Here is a 21,002-nt window from a genome sequence, read left to right as displayed (position 1 = left end):
GCCTTTTAGAGTTATTTCCATGACATTTGACACTTCATCACTGTTTGTACATAACTGGAACTTGTGGTCTCATGAACATGTGATCAGAAGTTTTTAAAATTGTGGCCTCAGGAATTAGACAACTTGATTTAAAACTTTAAATGTATAACCATCATTTTAAATTAAGACAAAAGAAAGTCACTTATCCAAATCGTCAATGTACTTTTATTTTCAGAGACAAATTCAAACAACAATAGCATCACTGAACAGCAGTTTCTTTTTTTTTTCATTCATTCTCAAAACTTCACAAAATTGGCCTTTGTCTTCCTCATTCACCTTGCAAACAGCAGAAAGGACACCATCTACAGGACACAGATGGATCTGTAATACCTCAGTCCTTTCACCACTACTCAGCAGCAGCGGTAAAGAGAGGAAAGTGTCCACACCCCTGAAAAGTGCAACTTCGAACGAGAATCGACTAGTAAACCTCCTGCGTTAGCTAAAGTCTTCGACCTGCTGTTATTCTGATATTTAATGAGTAGGCAAACCCACAACAGTAGTAAAAGTCCCCATTTTGGGGCTATAGGTATACAGCATCCACAAACCCAACACATTGGTTTATATAGCGTTTATTATCATTATCTTACTGTCCATTTAAATGAACCAAATAAAACTTGACACATTACAATAATAGCCTTGCTCTTCACCACTGTCACTGTGAGTTTCAGACTCAGAGCAAGTTGTGTTATTGTAGTTTCTTCAAGCTTCAAGGTCAAGCTTTGTCAGCCACAAATGTGAATCCCGTCTGTCAGCTTGAGAGGAGCAGTCTCAGCACGAGCCAGCTTCAAAAAGGTCACAGGTAATATATGGTTAAGTAATGAGAGATTTGTGAAGAGTTTAAGAGACGATGACTGCGTCGAACAGGTCAGGCAGACGAGTGCGGTGTGTTTTTTACTGATAAAGAAGTAACTGCATGTATCTGGCTGGCTTGGTGATCTAAGTGTGTGTGTGTGTGTGTGTGAGTGTGTGAGTGTGAGAGAGAGAGTGTGAGTGTGTGTGTGTGCTCTCAGGGTTGGCTCTGGATGTGTCGGCGCAGCTCCTGGGCTTTATCCCTCAGGTCAGGTCTAGTGTCTGACTGCAGTGTTGACAGGGAGCGCTGCAGCTGCTCCCGGCTCTTCACGGACACACAGTCCCACTGTTCACTCTCTGTTATCGCACACAGGAACATTTCGTCAGTGACAAATGGATCAACAATCTATGACGCATACTGTGCGTTATAAACGTATACATGTGTGTTCACTGGCGCAGTCTGTGAGAAATGTAAAAGTGAAAAACAACTTGAACACTATGAGGCAGCAATCCTAAACATTTCTTTGATATCAAACATTAACTACCAAAAACAAAAAGACAAAAGCTTTACATTGAAATTCACAGTCCTCAAACTTGAGCATCATTTATTTGGTGGTGCTCGAGTAAAAGTCAGGGAGTCACCAAAGTCTTTAGGATCAATTGTTTGGCAGTCTGTGCAAAATTTCATTTCAAAACATCCAGTATTTGTTGAGATATTTCAGTCTGGACCGAAGTAGTGGTGGACCGAGACACTGCCATCCCTGTATTCATGCCGCTAGCTAATAAAAAAAATTCCTGAGGCAAGAACAGGAAGGCTGTGACAAGGAACAGGAAGACTGGCTACATGAAACCATTTGCCCTCTGACAGTGGAAACAATGTGCAAAAATATGTCACCTTGTTCCTGACGGAGGATATGTGTTCATAAAAACTGCCAAAAATTATGTGAATATCTTGCTACTCCAGTAACCACATGAGAAACTCTGCTAGAAACGTTCTTTTTCATTTGCTCACATTCAAAATGACCTTCCAAGTGAAGAGCAGTACACTGTAAGACACGTTAGTGGCAAAAAATACTTACCTCCAGTTCTCTTTACGATCAGATCTACAACTGACAAGGCCTCTGTCCTCACAGAGGAGTAACTTTTGTTTTCTTGATAGGAAAAAAAAACAAAAACACAAATGGGGTGACAAAATGCAGACGTATTAGACTGTAATGAAGAGCACGCTGAAACCGTGAAGCTCTTACCTAAAGGGTAAGTGAGAGCAGCACAGGTCTCTGTGAGGATCTGCGACAATGCATTGAAGTCTTCACTGCCTTTCTCTAGCAGGAATAACCTACGGAGAGAAAAATCACATAGTCAAAGAACTTTCATGACAAATTTATATTGTAAGCACGCTTTGATATGAAAACAACTAATGACAAGTAAACGTTGGTATGGCTTCTCTTTGTTTGGTCCTCACCCCTGGAAATACGCCTTCATGGACTGTAGAACAGCGAGCTGCACTTTCCAGGTGCTTAGCTTGAGCTTCTCACACATTAGAGTGCACACCTCCACCTGGAAGCGAGCTACACACACACACACACACACACATTAAAATACACACAATATTAAAATAATCAGCTTCCCAAACCACCTGTAACACTAGTGTAACATTATGGCAGTTCTGCCACTTAGTTTAAGCCCCTGACAATGAGAAATATTGGACTGATGTAGGGTTTTAAAAAGACTCAGGCAGGCAATAGTCCAGCAGGGTGCTCAGCTTCAGAAAGAGGGTGAAGGAAATTAAAGCGTTTTATGCCTCGAGCATTGCTAAATAATGGGAATGTTAATTAGCGTCCATAATTGATATTGTTCACCATACACAATGTGACAAACCAGTGTCCAGCTTGGAAAATGTGGTTTAGGGTTTATTAATTTCCATTAAACAGTGAACTTGTTCTGTCTGAGCAGTGGTCCAGTTGTGACTCACCCTGAGTCTGTGGGTTTCTGGGCCAAGCCTTTCCAAGAGTCTCAACAGCACAGAGCAGAGCTTCTGTCTGCAGCTCTTTCTCCTTCACATCTCTATCATCATCATCCTCCAGTGACCTCGGTGATGCACCGCCACTCTGTGGGCAGCTCTGTTGGGATTCAGGGAGACAGGTTGAGCACAGTTCAGTTCAAATACAGTAATGTCTTCAAAGAACAACAAATGGGTATCAAATGAGTAGATGTGATTTAACCTTCTTGATCAGAGGGAAAAGGATCTCGGCCACGTCGCTGAAACGGTCCACCTCGCTGCTGCGAAGCACTTCTCCGGCACAGCGCAGAGCAGCCATTTTGTACACCACACTCTCCTTGCGGCTTTCCTTCAACACAACCTCGAGCACCTCAGAGATGGTGGGTTGGCCTGCACAAGGCTTCCGCAGCTCCGCGCTAAAAGCCAAAGGAATAACGGGAGCAATTAAGTATTAAAACTGGTAAATTAATGCTGTCCTTCAACACTGGCATTAATGAGGAAAAATTAAGTTCCCAAAGGAGTCTCACCTGCATTTGGAGACTACAGATCCAATGGCTTTCAATAGCTCCTCCTGAAACACACAAAAAAATATACACAAATAAAATTAAAACTATTTCTTACTTTTATATACAGTGGTGTGAAAAAGTGTTTGCCCCCTTACAGATTTCTTCTGTTTTTGCTTTATTGTCATCAAACCAATTTTAATATCAGACAAAGATGACCTGAGTAAACACAAAAAGCAGTTTTTAAATGATGATTTCATTTATTAAGGGAAAAAAGCTATCCAAACCAACCTGGCCCTGTGTGAAAAAGTAATTGCCCTCTTCTTGTTAAATCATGAATTAACTGTGATTAACCACATTTTTGAAAGCTGAGTTCAATTTCACTTGCCACACCCAGGCCTGATTACTGCCAGAGCTGTAGATTCAAGAAATCACTTAAATAGACAACATGAAGTAGGCTGAAAGATCTTAAAATGCAACACATCATCTAAAGCAATTCAAGAACAGACAAGAAACATAGCCATTGACATCTATCAGTCTGGAAAGGGTTACACAGCCATTTCTAAGGCTTTGGGACTCCAGCGAACAACAGTGAGAGCCATTATCCCCGAATGGAGAAAACATGGAGCAGTGGTGAACCTTCCCAGGACTACCGTCCTACCAAAATTACTCCAAGAGTGCATCAACGTCTCATCCAGGAGGTCACAAAAGAACCCCAAACAACATCTAAAGCACTGCAGGCCTCACTTGCCTCAGTTAAGGTCAGTGTCCATGATTCAACAATAAGAAAGAGACGGGGCAAAAATGGCCTCCATGGGAGAGTTCCAAGGTGAAAACCACTGCTGACCAAAAAGAACACAAAGGCACATCTCACACTTGCTAAAAAACATCTTGATGATCCCCCACACTTTTGGGAAAATATTCTGTGGACTGACGAGACAAAAGTGGAACTTTTTGGAGGGTGTGCGTCTCGTTACATCTGCCGTAAAACTAACACAGCATTTGGGAGAAAGAACATCATACCGACAGTCAAACATGGTGGTGGTAGTGTGATGGTCTGGGGCTGCTTTGCTGCTTCAGGACCTGGACAACTTGCTGTAACTGATGGAACCATGAATTCTGCTCTCTACCAGAAAATCCTGAAGGAGAATGTCCGGCCATCAGTTCGTGACCTTAAGCACAAGCACACTTGGGTTATGCAGCAGGACAATGATCCGAAGCACACCAGCAAGTCCACCTCCGAATAGCTCAAAAAAAACAAAGTGAAGGTTTTGGAGTGACCTAGTCCAAGTCCGGACTTAAATCCGATTGAGATGCTGTGGCATGACCTTAAACAGGCCATTCATGCTCGAAAACCCTCCAATGTGGCTGAATTAAGACAATTCTGCAAAGAAGAGTGGGCCAAAATTCCCCCACAGCGATGTGAAAGACTCATCGCCAGTTATTGCAAACGCTTGGTTACAGTTGTTGCCGCCAAGGGTGGCACAATCAGTTATTAGGTTTAGGGGGCAATTACTTTTTCACATAGGGCCAGGTTGGTTTGGATAGCTTTTTTCCCTTAATAAATGAAATCATCATTTAAAAACTGCTTTTTGTGTTTACTCAGGTCATCTTTGTCTGATATTAAAATTGGTTTGATGATCTGAAACATGTAAGTGTGACAAAAAAAGCAAAAGCAGAAGAAATCTGTAAGGGGGCAAATACTTTTTCACACCACTGTATATATTTTGGCTCTGCTGTTGAATTATCAGTCGCTACCTTGCCAGCCCATGTCCGTCCAGATAGGCCCTGCATTAAAGCTGTTAGCACCATGCCAAGGTGTGGTGCTACCAATGAGCCTGTCTGTTCCTTGGCAACGGTTGCCATGGCAGCTGCACCCTGAGCCTTCATCTTCCAGGACTGGGACTGCAGTGCCGTCTGCGTGATAGCGATCAGCTCCGTCATGTAGAGCCTGATGCCTCCGAAGCTTCCTAGAATCAATCAGACGTTCGAAGAATAATTTCTCTTATTTATGGCAGTGACATAATATATACATACATGTTTTGAATGGACTGTGTTCTTCATGTACACCTACACACCAAAATGATGGCGAAAACACGCGACCAAAAGTAGTCGTTTTCAGCAGTGTTTGTGTGTTTCATGAGGTAGATCTTATTTTATTCACGCTGTATGAGTGTTCCTCACCTGGGACATTCTCCTGCCACACCTCAGCCCACAGCGTGGCATCGTGGCTCTCTCCTTTCTCCTCATCAGGACCTGGCGCCTGATGCATACCCAGGAAGGCTAGCGGCAGTGCCACTCCTGCATGGCCCTTCAGCACGTCAGGACTGTAGTGGCTGATGGAGTGCACGGTCAGCGCGCATGACGACTTGTACACCGGCTCTGGGAGTAGGAGAGTTGAGGAAATAGAGAAAGTAGGAGAGAGCACGGATCCACAGTTATTGTTTAGCTTAATGCAAATAAAAAGTATTCAATTCTGAGGAAAAATGGTAGATTTTCTTACCTTCTTTTTCCAAGTACCAATTGTTGAGCTTCAGTAGCAATTTCTCTACGCTGCTGTCTTTTGCTGTCTGATGGAAATAGTGAGAACAAAACTGCTTACTGGGTCACCAAGAACAAGCGCTGAGCGCTAAGAACAAGAGTTAACAAATATGGTGCCTACCCTGACAAGGTGTCCCAAAGCAAAGGCAAATGCTTTCTGTACCACAGTGCTTCTGTCATGGATACCATTCAGCAGGGCACTCATCAGTTTACCTGGAAAAACCAAAGTAACTTTGTTGTTCATTGACTTGCAACAGTAAATACACTACAGTTAAGGCTGTGCTGTACGAGCAAAATCTCATATCCTGATGATTATGGGTCATTTCAGAATCAGAATTCCTTTAATAATCCCCAGGGGGAAATTGCTTTTTGTTACACACAGCTCCAAAAGAATAAGAATAAACTTTAAACACAAAAGTAAAAAATATAAATATATAAAAGTATGTATCAAAAATTATTTATTATTATTTTTAATTATTACACAGAGGTAAATTATTGCACCAGGTTTGTCCAGAGTCTTATAATAATAATAATAATACCACTACTAATAATAATAACATAACAGTACATTTTGCTTTATCCATTTTAAATCCAATGAATAGTTGATATAAAGTGACCAAAAGGAAAGGCCCATTTCTCACCCACATTTTGAATTATATGCTTGAAACATAAAAGGTCCATATTCATATTTGATTATTTTTTCTTGTTTTGACAATTTTCAATTAAAGCATGTAACCAAAAATAATCTCTTAATCAATAAGTATATAATATGATTCTCTGGTCTGCGTCAGACTTTTTCTACCTAAAAAATTTGACAGAAGTAGCCACACTTTTAGGTACGAGCTCTTCATTTTGTCTTGGCTGGTCAGACTCCTTCTCGTGCTGTGAATTAGCCTGTTCTTTGTCACCTTCACTCTCCTCCGTGTGTGTATTGACTTCATGCACATTTCGTGCCTGCGTCCGTGCCGTGCGAAAGAGTGTAAAGTGTGGCCATAACGAGTGTGAATTGTGACCCAACAAAATAAACGATGGAGCGTTTTTAATCGTCACATGATATATATCGTCATACCACACAGCCCTTTATTTCAGATGAGCATGCTTTACCTGAGTATGGGGTGAGGTCCTGGGGACACTGCACTGTGAGTGAAACAATTACACTAGCACAGCCACCCTACGCCGAGAAAAGAGACAAACATAAATAAGACTCCATACATGTATAGAATATATATATATATAAAAAGGGAGACAACACTCAAGAAACAGGTGGATTTAAAAAGGACAACCACAGCATCAGGTATTCACAAACTACAGAGGTGTGAGCCTACCTTGGTGCCCAAGCCTACTCCACTCTTGAGCAGCTCACAGAGCCTGGGAACCAGCTCTCCCAGCACAGAAACGTCGAGGTGCTGCAGACACTGAGCACAGGGATACACGAGACAGATCCTTACAAACAGATCTCATTGGCTTTTGTCATGTTTTGTCAAGTAATTATTTCCTGTGACAAATGGGAATAAAATCTAACACTCCAAAGGGGAACGAGATTACCAACTGAGATTCAAATAGAGTAATTATGACGTTTTTTTTCTCACCATATTAACGGTTTCCATCATTGGGGAGGACTTGGCAGCACTCAGCCTGGCAGCATCCATGGCACTCTGGAGACGCAGAAAGATCACAACTCATGAGATAAATATGTGATAAAACCGACAGGCTCTGGTTACCAGATGTGAGTGAAGATGAGGTTGAGGTTACCTTTTCCTGTTCTGTGGCTCTGAGACTGAGGTAGTTGAGGACCTGAGGCTCCAGGGTGCTGAGGGCCTCCAGGAGGGCCGGGATCAAGCGGGCAGCATGAGGCTTTAGTCTGGCGCCGGCTGTCTTACTAATCTTCACCAGGGTCTGGATACTGGTAGGGAATAAAACAGACTGGTTGAGAGAGAAATAAACGCTATGGCAGAAAATTGTGGTGACTTAAAGACAGCTTAAATGACAGACACGCAGCACAAGGTGCCTCAATATAAGCAACTTCAGAGCAAGGCCACATTTATGGAGGGAGATGTTACCTTAGTGAGCGGACCTCTGAGACATTGCTGACGATGCCTTTTTCCAGCAGGGTAGGTAACATTACTGCCACCGTTCTCTGAGCTGCAGAGCCCGTGGACTCACACATACGAGTACACACCTGGACAGAGACAGAGAGAGAGAGAGACAGATACTTTGACGTGCATGTGTACACACAAACAATTAGAAAGTGTGACGACCCCTACTTAGTCGGTTTGTTTTGCCAGTGCTCTGCATGGTATAAAAGTCTCAGCTTCCAGTGTGGCTCGCTCTCCCTGCTGGCGCCTGCACCCTTTAGCTTTGTTTAGTTTATCTTGCATTATTTACTCACATCCACATGACCACCACCGATGTAACTGACACCACCGCCTCAAACCTGCAGTTATTTTTCAGTTCATTTGTTTTTGTTACAATAAATAATAACAAAATACTGATATTCTGTGTCTTTGCCCCATTCCTGTTATGACCTATGGGCCGGGTCATGACCAAATGAGGGCTCAACCCGTTCATGTTGCTTTATCTAGTTAAAAATACTGATATAGATCTGTTCTCACTGTGCTTTTGTAGCTCTCTGGCATATGGTCTAACTAGTGGTGCAGTTTGGTTCAGTGTGTTGTAGCACAATTAAATGATGGACTTTTGAAAAATACACGCAGGCCAACATCGTGACAAACAACTGTACCTTACTGAGTGTCTTCAGTGTTAGGTCTGCAGCTTTCCTCACAGATTCCTGAAACACAAAATTACATCATCTAACGGTCATCATCTCGCTCTCTGTCACAACTATTAGCAAATTCAATTGGTTGCTCTTTTAATTAAAGCCAAACTGATTGTGATAATTTCCTTCTCACCTTGATGTCATCAAGGACTCTGAACAGTGTTTCCCAAATTTCTGCCAGGTGATCAATGAGGTCATCAGCTTGGCGGCCACGAATCAGGTCATTCAGGGCCAGACAGCTGGAAGGAAAACCGATTCATCAACCACACTTTTTTCTGACTTTTAAATTAGTAAGCTTTCATTTGCTTTTGGGACAAGCAGCAAAAAGTTTAATAGAAGAATTAACTAAATTGCCAGATGACCATAATTCCAATGGTCATAATGGTTACAATAATTACAATGGTCCGGGCCATTACATTGTCTCTGAGGCCAGAGGAGAACGGTAAAACCTTAAGAGAGATTTGGAATAAAAGCTCATTTCTGTTTTGTCACATTATACCATATTATATATGAGTATCTCCTTCAAATAGTATTGGCTGCTAGCAAGAAAGTTATCACACAGAAATGGCTGCAGGCCAATCTTCTAACGAAAGACAACTGGACTGTAACGGTCTATAAAATAAATCATGTGGCGCAACTGATATTCACTTTTACACTACGATGTAAAAATCATTATAACAACAGGTGTGAATAATTGCAGTCTATCATGAGTGAGCAATCCAAACAGCAGAATAAAAAAAGCAAAACAGAGTAGCCAGAGTGGCCAGCTAGCTAGTTTGCCAAATTAAATGAAACACGACCAAATGAAACGCATCTTTACCTTGAATAAAATTATAGATTTTTGGCTTTGACCATTGTTGGAAAAATTTGGGATAATTCAAATACAAAACTTAAAATGTTTTTTAGACATTTCAATGTGGAAATATGACATTGACTTACAGTGATACAATATTACAATTAAATTGCAAAAGAAAGAAAGAGACAAGGGAATTTTTCTTGCCTTCTCACAAAATCAATTATCAGGCTAAATTAAACTGATGAAAGTAGTTAATAATGGTTTTGTGTTGGTGTACCTGGACTCACGCACTCTCCAGGTGTTACTGGTCAAGTTCGAAATAACATCCTGCAGGATCTCTTTGAGATACTTATCCACCTGAAACACATCAGAACAAACAAACAAACATGCTCATGACAGCCTGTAATGTCTATAGTCTTTTACACCCATTTGTTTGGACATGCAATAATGCTTTATTTTTGTAATGTTGCCCAAGACTCAACTCCTACCAGGGTTTTATCAGTGACCAAAGCATCCCAGATGCTGGTCATGGCCTGGCGAATGCTGAGGTTGGGGTCAAACTGGTAGCGGTACAGACGGGGCACAAGCAGGGGCAGGAATGGAGCCAGCTGCTCCCCAGCCTTGGCTGCGATCATGTGGAACCCAAAAGCTGCTCCCTGAAAGGAGGAGAGGTCAGGTGGAAGGAAGAGTGAGACAGCGCCACATAGTTGGGAAAAGTGGCACGTGTGCTGGATGGGAAAGAGGATGAATATGTTGCATGAGCACGATACCTTGCGGGAGTTCCACATGGCATGATGATTGGCCAGGTTCATGAACTTGTAGACAAGATCTGGTTGGTTCAGGTCACTGGCCAATGAGCAGAGCTCTTTGTATGTAGTCAGGCCATGACTGCCAGGGCGCCATTTATGCAAGAGGGAGAAGGTCAATTTGCACACAGAGAATCCATGCAAAGAGACATTTTTTGCCCCTTTGTTTGTCTGTCCTTTATCTAAATGTAATAAAAAAGATGTAAAAGAAGATGTAATAGTGGTGAATTATCACTTACCCATCAGGTGTTTTTCCCAAACCTTCTCCTTGGAAAACTTCTGTATCTTCTGAAACAGCATGTTTCACTCTGTTTGCAAAGGTAAAAGAAAATCTAACAATATATTCATACACTAAAAACATTCTGATCTTATTTCTTTGCTGCTACTAAAAGCGTACTAAAACCTCCACTGACTCATTTTCGTTCCTTCTTCCTTTAGTCAAATATCCACTCACCTTTTGCCAGTCATGAGTGTTTCCACCAGCGTGGACACCAGTTTCTGCTGGTCTTCCTCTCCTCCCATCTCATAGACAAGTCCCAGGCCTTTAGAAGCCACATCCTGACTCAACTCTAGATGAAAAAACACAGGCATAGGTGAAGAATTGGGAAGACAGACAGCATAGGGGTAATTGTTTTGTAATGCTGCACAGGTGCATTTGAAATGCACCGTTGTAAGTAATGAGCAGAACAATCTAACAATCAGGTTATACGCGGTCTACCCACTTACCATCAGGGTCTGAGAGAATAGAGATGAACGCCACCTGGATCTCCTTTAAATTGGACTGTAGGAGTGAAACATTTTTGTATTACAAGCAAAAGTGATCTGACACATGGGCATAGGGCAATGGAGGTCGAAGTAAAAACAAGAAATTTGAAATCAGCACAGCTCCCAAGCAGTGATGAGTCTCTTTTAGCTGTAGCTAAATATGAAGAACACCAGACAACAGACGTCATATGCAAAACTCACACACCAAAAGCAAAGGAAAAATATTGGGTATTTGAAATCACAAAGGCTTAAACTCCTCTTTGTTGCAACAACCAACAGTTACTGTGATACCTATTTGTCCTAAGATTCAGGAGGTATATAGTTGCACAAGACACCAACCGTGATTTCCTTGTGTTGGCTGAGTTTTTTGACCAGGGAAAGCAGCCATATGCAGGCTGCCTGTCGCACGTGGGGGTTCTGGCTGGGTATATACCTGCACAGGATGGATTTGAGGACCCAAGGAACCACATCATTGCTTTTCATATCTAACAGGGAAACAAAGACAGTGGAATTATGTTTAAGGGACATACATTTCTGATGAATCCGTTCAGCCTTTATACATACTTAAAAAACCAAATACATAAAACCAAATCAGTTTTATATGAACCATAGCTGTAGACATGACCTAATTCATTACTACTTATAATGAAGGTATCAAGGTCATCTATTTGTCATTTTAGGACAGAAGGTTGCAGTGACATGAAAAGTATAGACGCTACAGATCATAGAACATATGTACAAATAATTTCATTCTGAGTACGATTTTTTCACTCCCAAACATACAACCCTGCACAAAAAGTCTTACAAATGCAATTTAAGTACTACAAATGAAGGTACTTACTGTGTGGTGGGCTGTACTGGTCCTCAGTGCAGGTCCATGGGTCTCTGGCAGCTCCAGAGCTGGTGCCTATCGCAGCACTGGTTATTGCCTCTCCAACTGTAAACTGCAGCTCCACCTGCTTGGCCTTTATAGCAAAGAGCATTTGTGGGTTTCTCAGTCAGAAGAGTCACAGCTGCACAGTTCAAAGTTCTGTCTACTAAAGCTAACACACCAAATAATCTGATAGATCTGAGTATTTTTGTTGCCGTTGTTGTGAAGCACTGCGTTGCTGTCATTAATGCTACTGTCAATCAGTATGGTTCATACCTCTACTGAGTCCATCAGACCCTGCAGCAGCCTCTTCTGGTGGGGGAAGTCTCCATCTCCCACAGGTAGGTAACCCAAGGTCTGGATCGACCGCTCCTTCATCTGGACCATAGATCATTAAAATAAAGACGATACAAGTCACGCGCCTTTTTGCTGAAGATCTGATGTAACCTTCGTACATATAATATGAATATAGTATGGGGATGCAACACATCACGGCAACCACTTCTGTTTGTTGAGTCCCAGTTTACCTTCGTGCTCTCCTTGCCAGAGGGGATGCGAGCCAGGAGGTTTTCTACAATTGACAGTTTGGTGAAGCCCTCCCCATCTGCAGGGATCAGCAGGGTGCCATTACGCCCGATTTCTCCCAGAGCTGTACACGCTGCTACAGCCAGCAGTGCGCTACTGCTGTCCAGGAAGGACCCTGAATGGCGATAGCAAATGAAATTAAACGTTTTGTGCCAGAAAAGAGATTTTAAAAAACAAGTCTGTTGAGGCACTTTAAAAGTAGAATGAGTAGGACATGTCAGTTGTGGTTTCATTATTAAAAGTTGGCTCCAACTTCCCAAGTAACTCTCTCACCTTTTTGTATGACTATGTAAATTGTTATTGACCATTGTCAATAAATGAAGCCTGAACTAAGAAATAATTACATACCAATTGTCTTGGTGGCCATGGCAACAAGCTCATCATCTTCTTCGGAGGTGATGCTCATTTGCTGCCCCATGTCCTGAGTAGAGTCACTAGAGGTGACAGTTTTCTTCCTGATCATGTATCTTCCCACCATGTAGCCAAGAGCCAAGATGGCGCCATGCTGAGTCTCAGGACTCTGTGGTTCAACAAAACCAATTAAGATTTACTCAAGGTAAAAATACACGCTTTTACTATATAAAAAAAGTGCTTAATAAAGACAAAGTGGCATACATGGTTGTCTTTAGTGATCTTGATCAGGTTGTGCACAGCCATCTGCAGCTCGTTGCCAGTCATGGTAGAAACCACCAAAGCATACAGCTGAGCAGCGAGCTCCCTCATGTCCTCCTTATTTGTATTCATCAGACTCTGAAGAAGAAACATCAGTTGTTACAGCTGAGTGAAATGATAATTACGCTCATGGTTTAACAATGTCGCAGGACCACTAAGTGATTGGACTAATTGTTTAGTGGTGCTGATCTCTGTGTCACTAATGAATTACAACACAGTAAATGTTAGAAAATAAATGAAATACTCACTTTAATCCAGTCAATTTTTTCAACAAATCTGGGAGCCAGCTTCTCTGGGCAGACAGACACCACCTCCAGTAGACAATACATAACTGGGATTCCTGTTGAGTTTAATAATGAAGTGCATTAAATAATACCTTCGTAACCATGATTATCAAGACAACTGGTGTGTTTTTTACCAAACCATACTGATGAATCCATAAACAAAGTGAACATATTTAATAATAAAAATACAGTAATATACAATAATAAGAAATCTACATTCAATGCTTAAAAACAATCTCAAATGTTCCAAGAAGTCCATGATAACAATGGAGGCCTGACTTGATCCTGTAGCACAAGGACAGAGCAGGTTCTCTCACCTCCTACAGCAGACAGCAGCTGCTGCAGCAGATCCATGTAGGCATGAACAGGGTTTGCCTCAGAACCCTTTGACACTGAAGACTGATGCTCAGAGGACAGCAGTGTGTGGACGTAGCGGCCGATGGCTGGTGCATCATCCTGCATGTCTGCCAAGCGGGTGGACATGGGCGTGGCCCCAGCACTGTAGGCTAAACACATCCTCAGGTAGAGCACGATCTGGGAAAACAGAACAGAAAAATCAGATATCTGGAACAAAATCATGACACAATTATTGGATGTCACCGGATGATCACCATTAATATTTACCTCTGCAAATGCAGATGGGTTGAAAGGAATAGTGGAGGTCCCAACAATGTACTTAGCTGGAGTCTTAATCCTCTGAGCTGCCTGATAATGACAGATCAAAAACATATGAGATTCATTGTTTTGTAGCAACAATGGCTACCTTGTAACCTAGCTGAATCGCCTCCAGAAGAATGAAGAAATATGCACAGAGCCTCACCTTCTCCTGGACATAGGCCACCATGTCTGGAAAGGAGGGCATTGGCTTTGGTCCCTCCTTCTCTGAGCTTTTGGTAGGAAAAGCTCTTAGCACCCTCTGAGCCTCTCCAGACACCTCCTCCCTCCTAAAATACAGAAAACCAGCTTATTCTGTCTTCTGTATCACTCGGGAAGGTAAACCAGAGACATTCTCATTTTAGCTGTAACCATCACCCATCTTATTCATATCCTATTCAAGACTCACTAAAATGCTAACAGTATGTAGAAGTGTCCAATATTTTGGGACTTACGGGTCTCCAGCTGCCAGTAGAAGCAGGTATCTTGATGGCAAATGATCAGGACCAAACACTGTGCTGGCAAACTTCATGGCCACCTGGCGAACTTGCACCTCCGGCTGCCCAAAATAAAATAATCAAGAGAGTTTGATTTGCTTTATGCCTTGTTGTTAAACTAGTCAACATTGTTAGTTTATTAAGAAACCAAATGTCTAGTGTGCCCCTGTAGACTCACCTTTCCAATGTATGCAGCCACCAGGGCCTCCATCAGGTTCAGCAGTGCCCCCTGTAGGTTGGCATAAGCTCCAACCATCATAGACAAAGCCTCCTGGATGGCAAGACGGACATCAGGCTCCTCCTACAGAAGGTGACAAAGAATTTTGGAAATTTCAACATCAGATACATTGCTGTGCTCTCCTTAGAATAGGGGGTAAGAATTATTTAGCTTTGATAGACATTTTTTTGGTTGCCGAGTTTTTACCGCATTTAATGTGAGATTTTTTTTTTTTTAGAGATCCTTCACCTACCTTGCACATGGACTCAAAAAACTGCTGTACAAGTGCAATATCCTTAGTGAACAGCTGTGGCATACGGCTAGAAAAGAGGATATAAAAACAAATAGCATATTTATATTTCTAAAATCCCAGACCAAGCTGACAATGTTTAAGAAAAAAAAAAGACAATTATTTCAGTATACCTTGACAGCTTTCCAACAGCAGAGTAGGCAACACATAGTAACTTAGGATCCTGCACAGACAAATGTTGTTTAGTAAGAATAAAATTAATGAAATCAAACTGTATGAAATTTTAAATGTGTGTTGCCATCTGTAGTTGTACCTCCTTGTATTCATTGATGAGCTTGGTAAGACCATTAAGAAGCATTAGTCCTAAGGGTTTATTAGTGTCAGGACATCTGAAAAATATAAAAAGCCCAAATCATTATACCATAAAGAAAATAAAGAAATCAAACACGGACTTATCCAGAGAAAGCAAAAAAGTGCACTTTTCTTACACCATGCAGATGTGATGGACAAACTGCAATGTGAGAGACAGCAGTTTGTTGTTGGTGTTGGCTCCAAAGAGACCATCATACACAACCTATGGAAGAGAGGAGAGGAATGATTGTACTATAAAACAGGAGAATATTCTTGAAAATGACAGCAAATGACTTACTGTGAATTGAGAATACACAAATGTACCACAAGAATGGACAAAGAGCCTACCTGAATGTTTGCTGGAAAGCACTCTGCAGCCAGGCGCGACCGCAGAAGATGAGGAAGGATCTTCAGTTTGACTCTTGTGCTAACTGGCTCATGTTTCAACTCTTGCTTTATACTGCCGCCCTGTTTCACATGCAAAACAGTATTATGTACTCAATATTCATTTTTTAAAAAAAAACACTCCAAGGTATAGTTTGAAAATTAAATGTTGAGTTTACAAACCTTTGTTTTAAGTGGAACATCGCCCAGATACACCTTGTACATCTTGTTGATAATCAGAGGATTATTCCAATCGATGATGCTGTCGGTTAATAAAACAAGGGCATGATTTTGTCACGTGAGTTTATAGCATTATTGTACCCAATAAAGTGGATGCCTTGATAATATGTAAAGCACAAGTTAACCAGAGATGAGTCATGCTCCTTCACTTACCTCTGTTTGCTCTTTAGCTCCAGATCAGCTGCAGTGGCCACACTATGTCGGGTGTCACTTGACGCCACCACCAGGTGCACCACTGTCTCCACCTCTGGGACTTGCTTTGCCTCGATGAACTTCACTATGCCCAGTTTACACTGTTGAAACCAATTAAAAAAAATCATCAGCTGCTACTCAAGACTATTCACTGAGGGGATCAGACATAAACTTAAAAATTTACTGAATAGCTATTAGTGATAGCTAACAATTTCCAGAGTGTGTTTAGAACCTGCTTTCAATTTTAGAAATATCTTGAACTTTTGGTTTAGAGTCAAGCTTTGCCCAGAAAGCATAAACAAACATATAAACTGCCCAAACTGACAAAAATGCAGCCACTACTCATCCTCCAGCTCCAGTTATTGTACCTGCTCTAGCTGCTCGGCGCTCCACTGTGCCTCTCCGATAACCCTCTTGGCAGCATAGACACTCATCCCTGGGGGAGGCTGGGGGAGACCCTGGCCCCCTGCAGCCACTGTCCCATCTGCAGAACTTCCCTGGGAGGATGAGGGAGCGGGGCGCGTCGGGGATTCATTCAGCACAAACCTTGAGGAGCCGAAGGGGAGAATAAGTGAGTTTGTGCATTCTGAGACCCTATGTTATACAACACCCAAACCACAAAGCAGGAACTCACCCGTAAGGCATCAGTAGAACATCTAACATGAACTCCAGCAGCAGCTGCACTGTCTTTGGCCTCTCAGTTAAGTTAAATGGAATGGCATTCTTGGAGGTGTCTGCAGGGTACTTCATATGGTAAAGAGTTGGGATCAGCAGGTGCATCAGACTAAAGGAACACAGAGAGAGAGGAAAGTGAAATCATAGTCTGACAAGGAATGGATAGACCCAACCCCATATACAGACTAGTGTTAGCTTTAAAGACCAGATTTGTAATAATACTAAAAATCCATGTGCATCTGAAAAGGTGTGTGAATGTATGTGTCCTCTCACCTGTCCTGCTGTGGCTGTGGCTTGCCTTCCATGGCAGTGAGAAGGGTGGGGGCCAGCTCGCACTGTTTTCCCACCTCCAGACGTGGGTAACCCATTTTGATGTAAATGATGGTGAAATTCTACAAAATACATGCGTTAGAAACAATCAAAGCTCCTGTCTCAACTTGTAGACCATTACAAAATGAAAATCTGATTATATGTGAATTTAGATCAAATCTAAGATCTATTCTAAATGCTGAACTGGTATAAAATCTACATATATGCAACAAAACAAAATCTACCATCTTCCTTATATGGTATATAGAGTTAAAACACAGAGACAGACAGACAAATAGAGGTTATATTATTAGTTAACTTAACAGCAATCAGTTACATCCTTAATTGTTTTTTGCACTATACTCTTAGAAAGGATTGTGAGTACCTACAACTCCTTGAATTTCTCGACTCCTTGATTGTATTATCGATGTACAGTATATTAAACTTCTAGCTTCATATGAGAAACATCGTAAAATTAGATACTTACGGTAACAAAGGAGGCAGCTGCAGGATCTTGGTACTGTACCAGCAAAGTTTCAACTGGTAGCTGAATCTTAGGTCGGCTCTTTATTCTCTTGTTCAGGTGGACCAATAGCTCCATTACCTGGCAAAGGAGGCGCAGAAAGTGATTTGGTGCTTTAATTACATAAAACAAATGCATAAATTAACACTCACTCAAAAGAGGAAAAGAACCGCGTTCCTTAAAAGCAAAATGCATCAGGAGGAAGTGAGTCTGCATCCAAAGAATAGATGTTTTTTCAAAGTTTTGGTAAAAAGAAGTTGAGGGGGAGGTTCTTCTGACAGCATTGGACTGCAATTAATTGCCATATTTATGAGATGTAGCTGTAGAGCACATATTACAGTGTTACTGTAATCTCTTTCGGCACACAGATGGGCAACACCCTTCTTACTTTCTTTCGAACACCCTCCTGAACGCTGGAGAGTTTGAGGAGCACAGGGGGTAGGAACTTGGAGATAATGTCCTGTAGCTGGTCATCTGTCTCTGCATGGCCCAGGCGAAGGAACACACGCTCCAGTTGATCTGCCAAAAACACACATTTAACACATCAATCAACTCTATTGTCTCATTTTCTGGATGGCATTTGTCATGCCGCAGGAATAGACACTAAAAAAAAATATACATATATATATATGACCTGTTAAAAGCAATGTGCTATGATTCATTTGACCACAGCTTCAATAGTGGAAGTACAACCCATTGGGTGTGTGCAGCCACATGAAAACCCAGCCTGCCCAGACCTTCCACTTTACACAGATTGGAGTAAAATGCACACATTTGATCTAAAAAACAGACAGTCCCCCATAAATGCTGAACCAGTTTGTGTGATAAGCTGTCAACTGCTGTGTTGGTGCAACCATCACCCAGCCCTGCCTTCTCTCTCTCGGCATGGCTCACCAACCAGCTAGCTACTACTACTGACAGACTAACAACGCATTTCATTATTTCTACGCCACACAGCTAGCTTTTCACAACCACTGACACCATGCGGAGCTAATCCTAAACTCCCTTAACATACAAGCTGTGACTCTTCACGTTGAAAGTTTGATTAATAAAAGATATTAATAGCCTAGGTGATAGTTTCATTTTGACCATGACTGGGCAAACGGCCTCCCTGACGTTAGCATTGAAGCTAGCAGTGTAGCTGAGTAGCTAGCTATCGTCCCTGCACCAGTTTTTTAACTGAAGCAACATTCATGGTCACTTAAAAAACACCTTAATCGTTACATTGAAGCAGGCCTGTTGTTTATAATATGAGTAACAGCCACGAACGCGGCGTTTTAAAATATATTAAGCACCAATAACGCAGAGAGAAACTTACTGAGTTCATCCTGGGCAGCCATGTTTGCAGAAAGTCATCAGCGACCCTCCCAGTTCACTGAGCGTCACTGCAGCCAGCAGTGCCACTCCTCAGCTGCAGCTTCATCACCGGCGCTGACATACATCACATCATGTCATGATTATAGGTGTCTAATCATGCATACTTAAAGGCATGCGTTTGAGTGCAATGTATGCTTATGATCACCACAATAAGACACCATACTATGTTTCTATATCATGTCATGTTGCATTGTGGTGTGTCATATTTATATACATATATTAATATTATATTTACATACATTATTCACGTTATACACCACTCTTCCCATCGTTCCTATCTACAAAATCTTATCTTTATTATACTATTGCTTATTCCATTTAGGCCTACAATATACACTGACATACAATTATAATGACATTAGATTAGATTAGTTTAGATATTCCTTTAATGGTCCCACTGTGGGGTTTTATTAAAATTTACAGTGTTCCAGCAGCAAAAGTGGGTATCAAAGGTAGAGCATCATGGACACAATAAACCCTATATAAAATATAGACAAGAGAAGACGTTATAAGATCGCACGTAGAAGATATGTCTGAAATACCGATACTGCACATTGAAATAATATAATATAATATAATATAATATAATATAATATAATATAATATAATATAATATAATATAATATAATATAATATAATATAATATAATATAATATAATATAATATAATATAATATAATATAAGAATAAATATTTTTTTTCTGGAGTGAAGTATTGCATATTATGAAGTGAGGTTGCTCTAAATAAATACTAATATACCAATATACCAAAATACCAATAATAAATTAGAGTTTTCATGACATTGCCATACATGTTTACAATGCAGCCTGAGATTATGATGATTAAGGTACCACCCTCTAATAAGGCTCCCTTTATAAAAGGTACATAAATTGTAACTTGACTTTATAAATTGGTAAAACATGCACAATCATCCATACGTTATTTGTAAGCTTTTGATAAGAACAGCGCTTGGTAAATCCTCCAACCAGCATGACAATTGATTATACATGTTAATAATCAATTTATCAAGTGTTGGCTAAACAATCCATGTTTGCAAATGTGGCTCTCAAGCAGTGCATTGGAAGGATCCTGCTAATTATTTTCCCCAGCTTTATTCAGAGACACAAAATTAATTATGTATTATCCAATGATGCCCAGACCACTGACCCACTGACATGACTTGCTGGAATACCTGAATAAAACAGAGCCATCGTTAACAGTAACTACACCTTTCCTATTGTTGTTAGTCAAAGCATCCTAACACCCAAAAGTTTTGAATTTGCATATATATGGAATTTAGGTATGGTATTTACCAATATTGGTATTTCTTTTTGCTTACTTTAATCAAAATTGTTGGAAAAAAACAGTACATTTTCCAAACAAGTCTTATAATCAGTGTGGTCTTTCCATAAACTGTATGCATGGGTCTTCCTGATGAACTAGGCAAAGCAAGCATCAATCAGGAGAAGGATAAACACCAACCTGAGAGATCTTTCACAAACTGGCAAACCAAAAGTTGTTCTTATGAGTGCTTACAACTGATGTATGATGAATTAAAAAGATATTGATAGCTTATCAATAAGGCAATTAGCTAACATCTAAAATATACCTTGTTAGAAAACAGCACTTTCATTTCTTATTTATGTATTATATGTTATTGATTTGAAGAGGCAAGCTAATTTATTTGTTATATGCTACCTTTTGTTAAACATTAAACTGACAAAACATGAAGGCATCGAGACAGATGCATAAAGTCCACGTTCACCTACACATGTACGTGCTGGAGGTGCAGGTGCACGTTCTACCGACACGGGCCGCATTCCAGTTCATGGTCTCCGCTGCTGAGTCGCAGATCTCACAGTGCCTGGATGAGTGCACCGCTCAGTCTGTCTGCAGGAGAGCGGACTG

The 21,002-nt window shown here is 41.1% G+C and overlaps 1 protein-coding gene across 1 annotated transcript; it reads right to left on the bottom strand.

Moving 5' to 3' along the window:
- Positions 1–181: 181 nt before the first annotated feature.
- ecpas (Ecm29 proteasome adaptor and scaffold) lies at positions 182–19,080 on the bottom strand. The gene is made up of 49 exons (XM_070856403.1): positions 19,037–19,080; positions 18,107–18,237; positions 17,683–17,799; positions 17,160–17,278; positions 16,846–16,995; positions 16,580–16,757; positions 16,173–16,312; positions 15,963–16,041; positions 15,744–15,863; positions 15,533–15,618; positions 15,358–15,433; positions 15,218–15,267; positions 15,048–15,114; positions 14,756–14,878; positions 14,536–14,639; positions 14,247–14,370; positions 14,051–14,131; positions 13,744–13,960; positions 13,391–13,482; positions 13,086–13,220; positions 12,819–12,990; positions 12,413–12,585; positions 12,162–12,263; positions 11,856–11,979; positions 11,354–11,499; positions 10,976–11,030; positions 10,704–10,818; positions 10,489–10,557; positions 10,214–10,331; positions 9,932–10,099; positions 9,721–9,800; positions 8,781–8,886; positions 8,612–8,659; positions 7,932–8,050; positions 7,624–7,774; positions 7,461–7,526; positions 7,197–7,286; positions 6,976–7,042; positions 5,993–6,084; positions 5,834–5,900; positions 5,515–5,712; positions 5,089–5,300; positions 3,355–3,398; positions 3,051–3,243; positions 2,801–2,948; positions 2,291–2,396; positions 2,076–2,164; positions 1,908–1,979; positions 182–1,185 (listed from the first exon to the last, which is right to left on the bottom strand). Exons 1-49 carry the CDS (start codon positions 19,056–19,058, stop codon positions 1,046–1,048), a joined length of 5,541 nt encoding a protein of 1,846 aa, XP_070712504.1. The 5' UTR covers positions 19,059–19,080; the 3' UTR covers positions 182–1,045.
- Between the last annotated feature and the right edge of the window lie 1,922 nt (positions 19,081–21,002).

Source organism: Pempheris klunzingeri, chromosome 3 (assembly GCF_042242105.1).
Source record: "Pempheris klunzingeri isolate RE-2024b chromosome 3, fPemKlu1.hap1, whole genome shotgun sequence".
Classification (NCBI taxonomy): domain Eukaryota; kingdom Metazoa; phylum Chordata; class Actinopteri; order Acropomatiformes; family Pempheridae; genus Pempheris; species Pempheris klunzingeri.
This window is presented reverse-complemented; position numbering and strand designations above follow the sequence as displayed.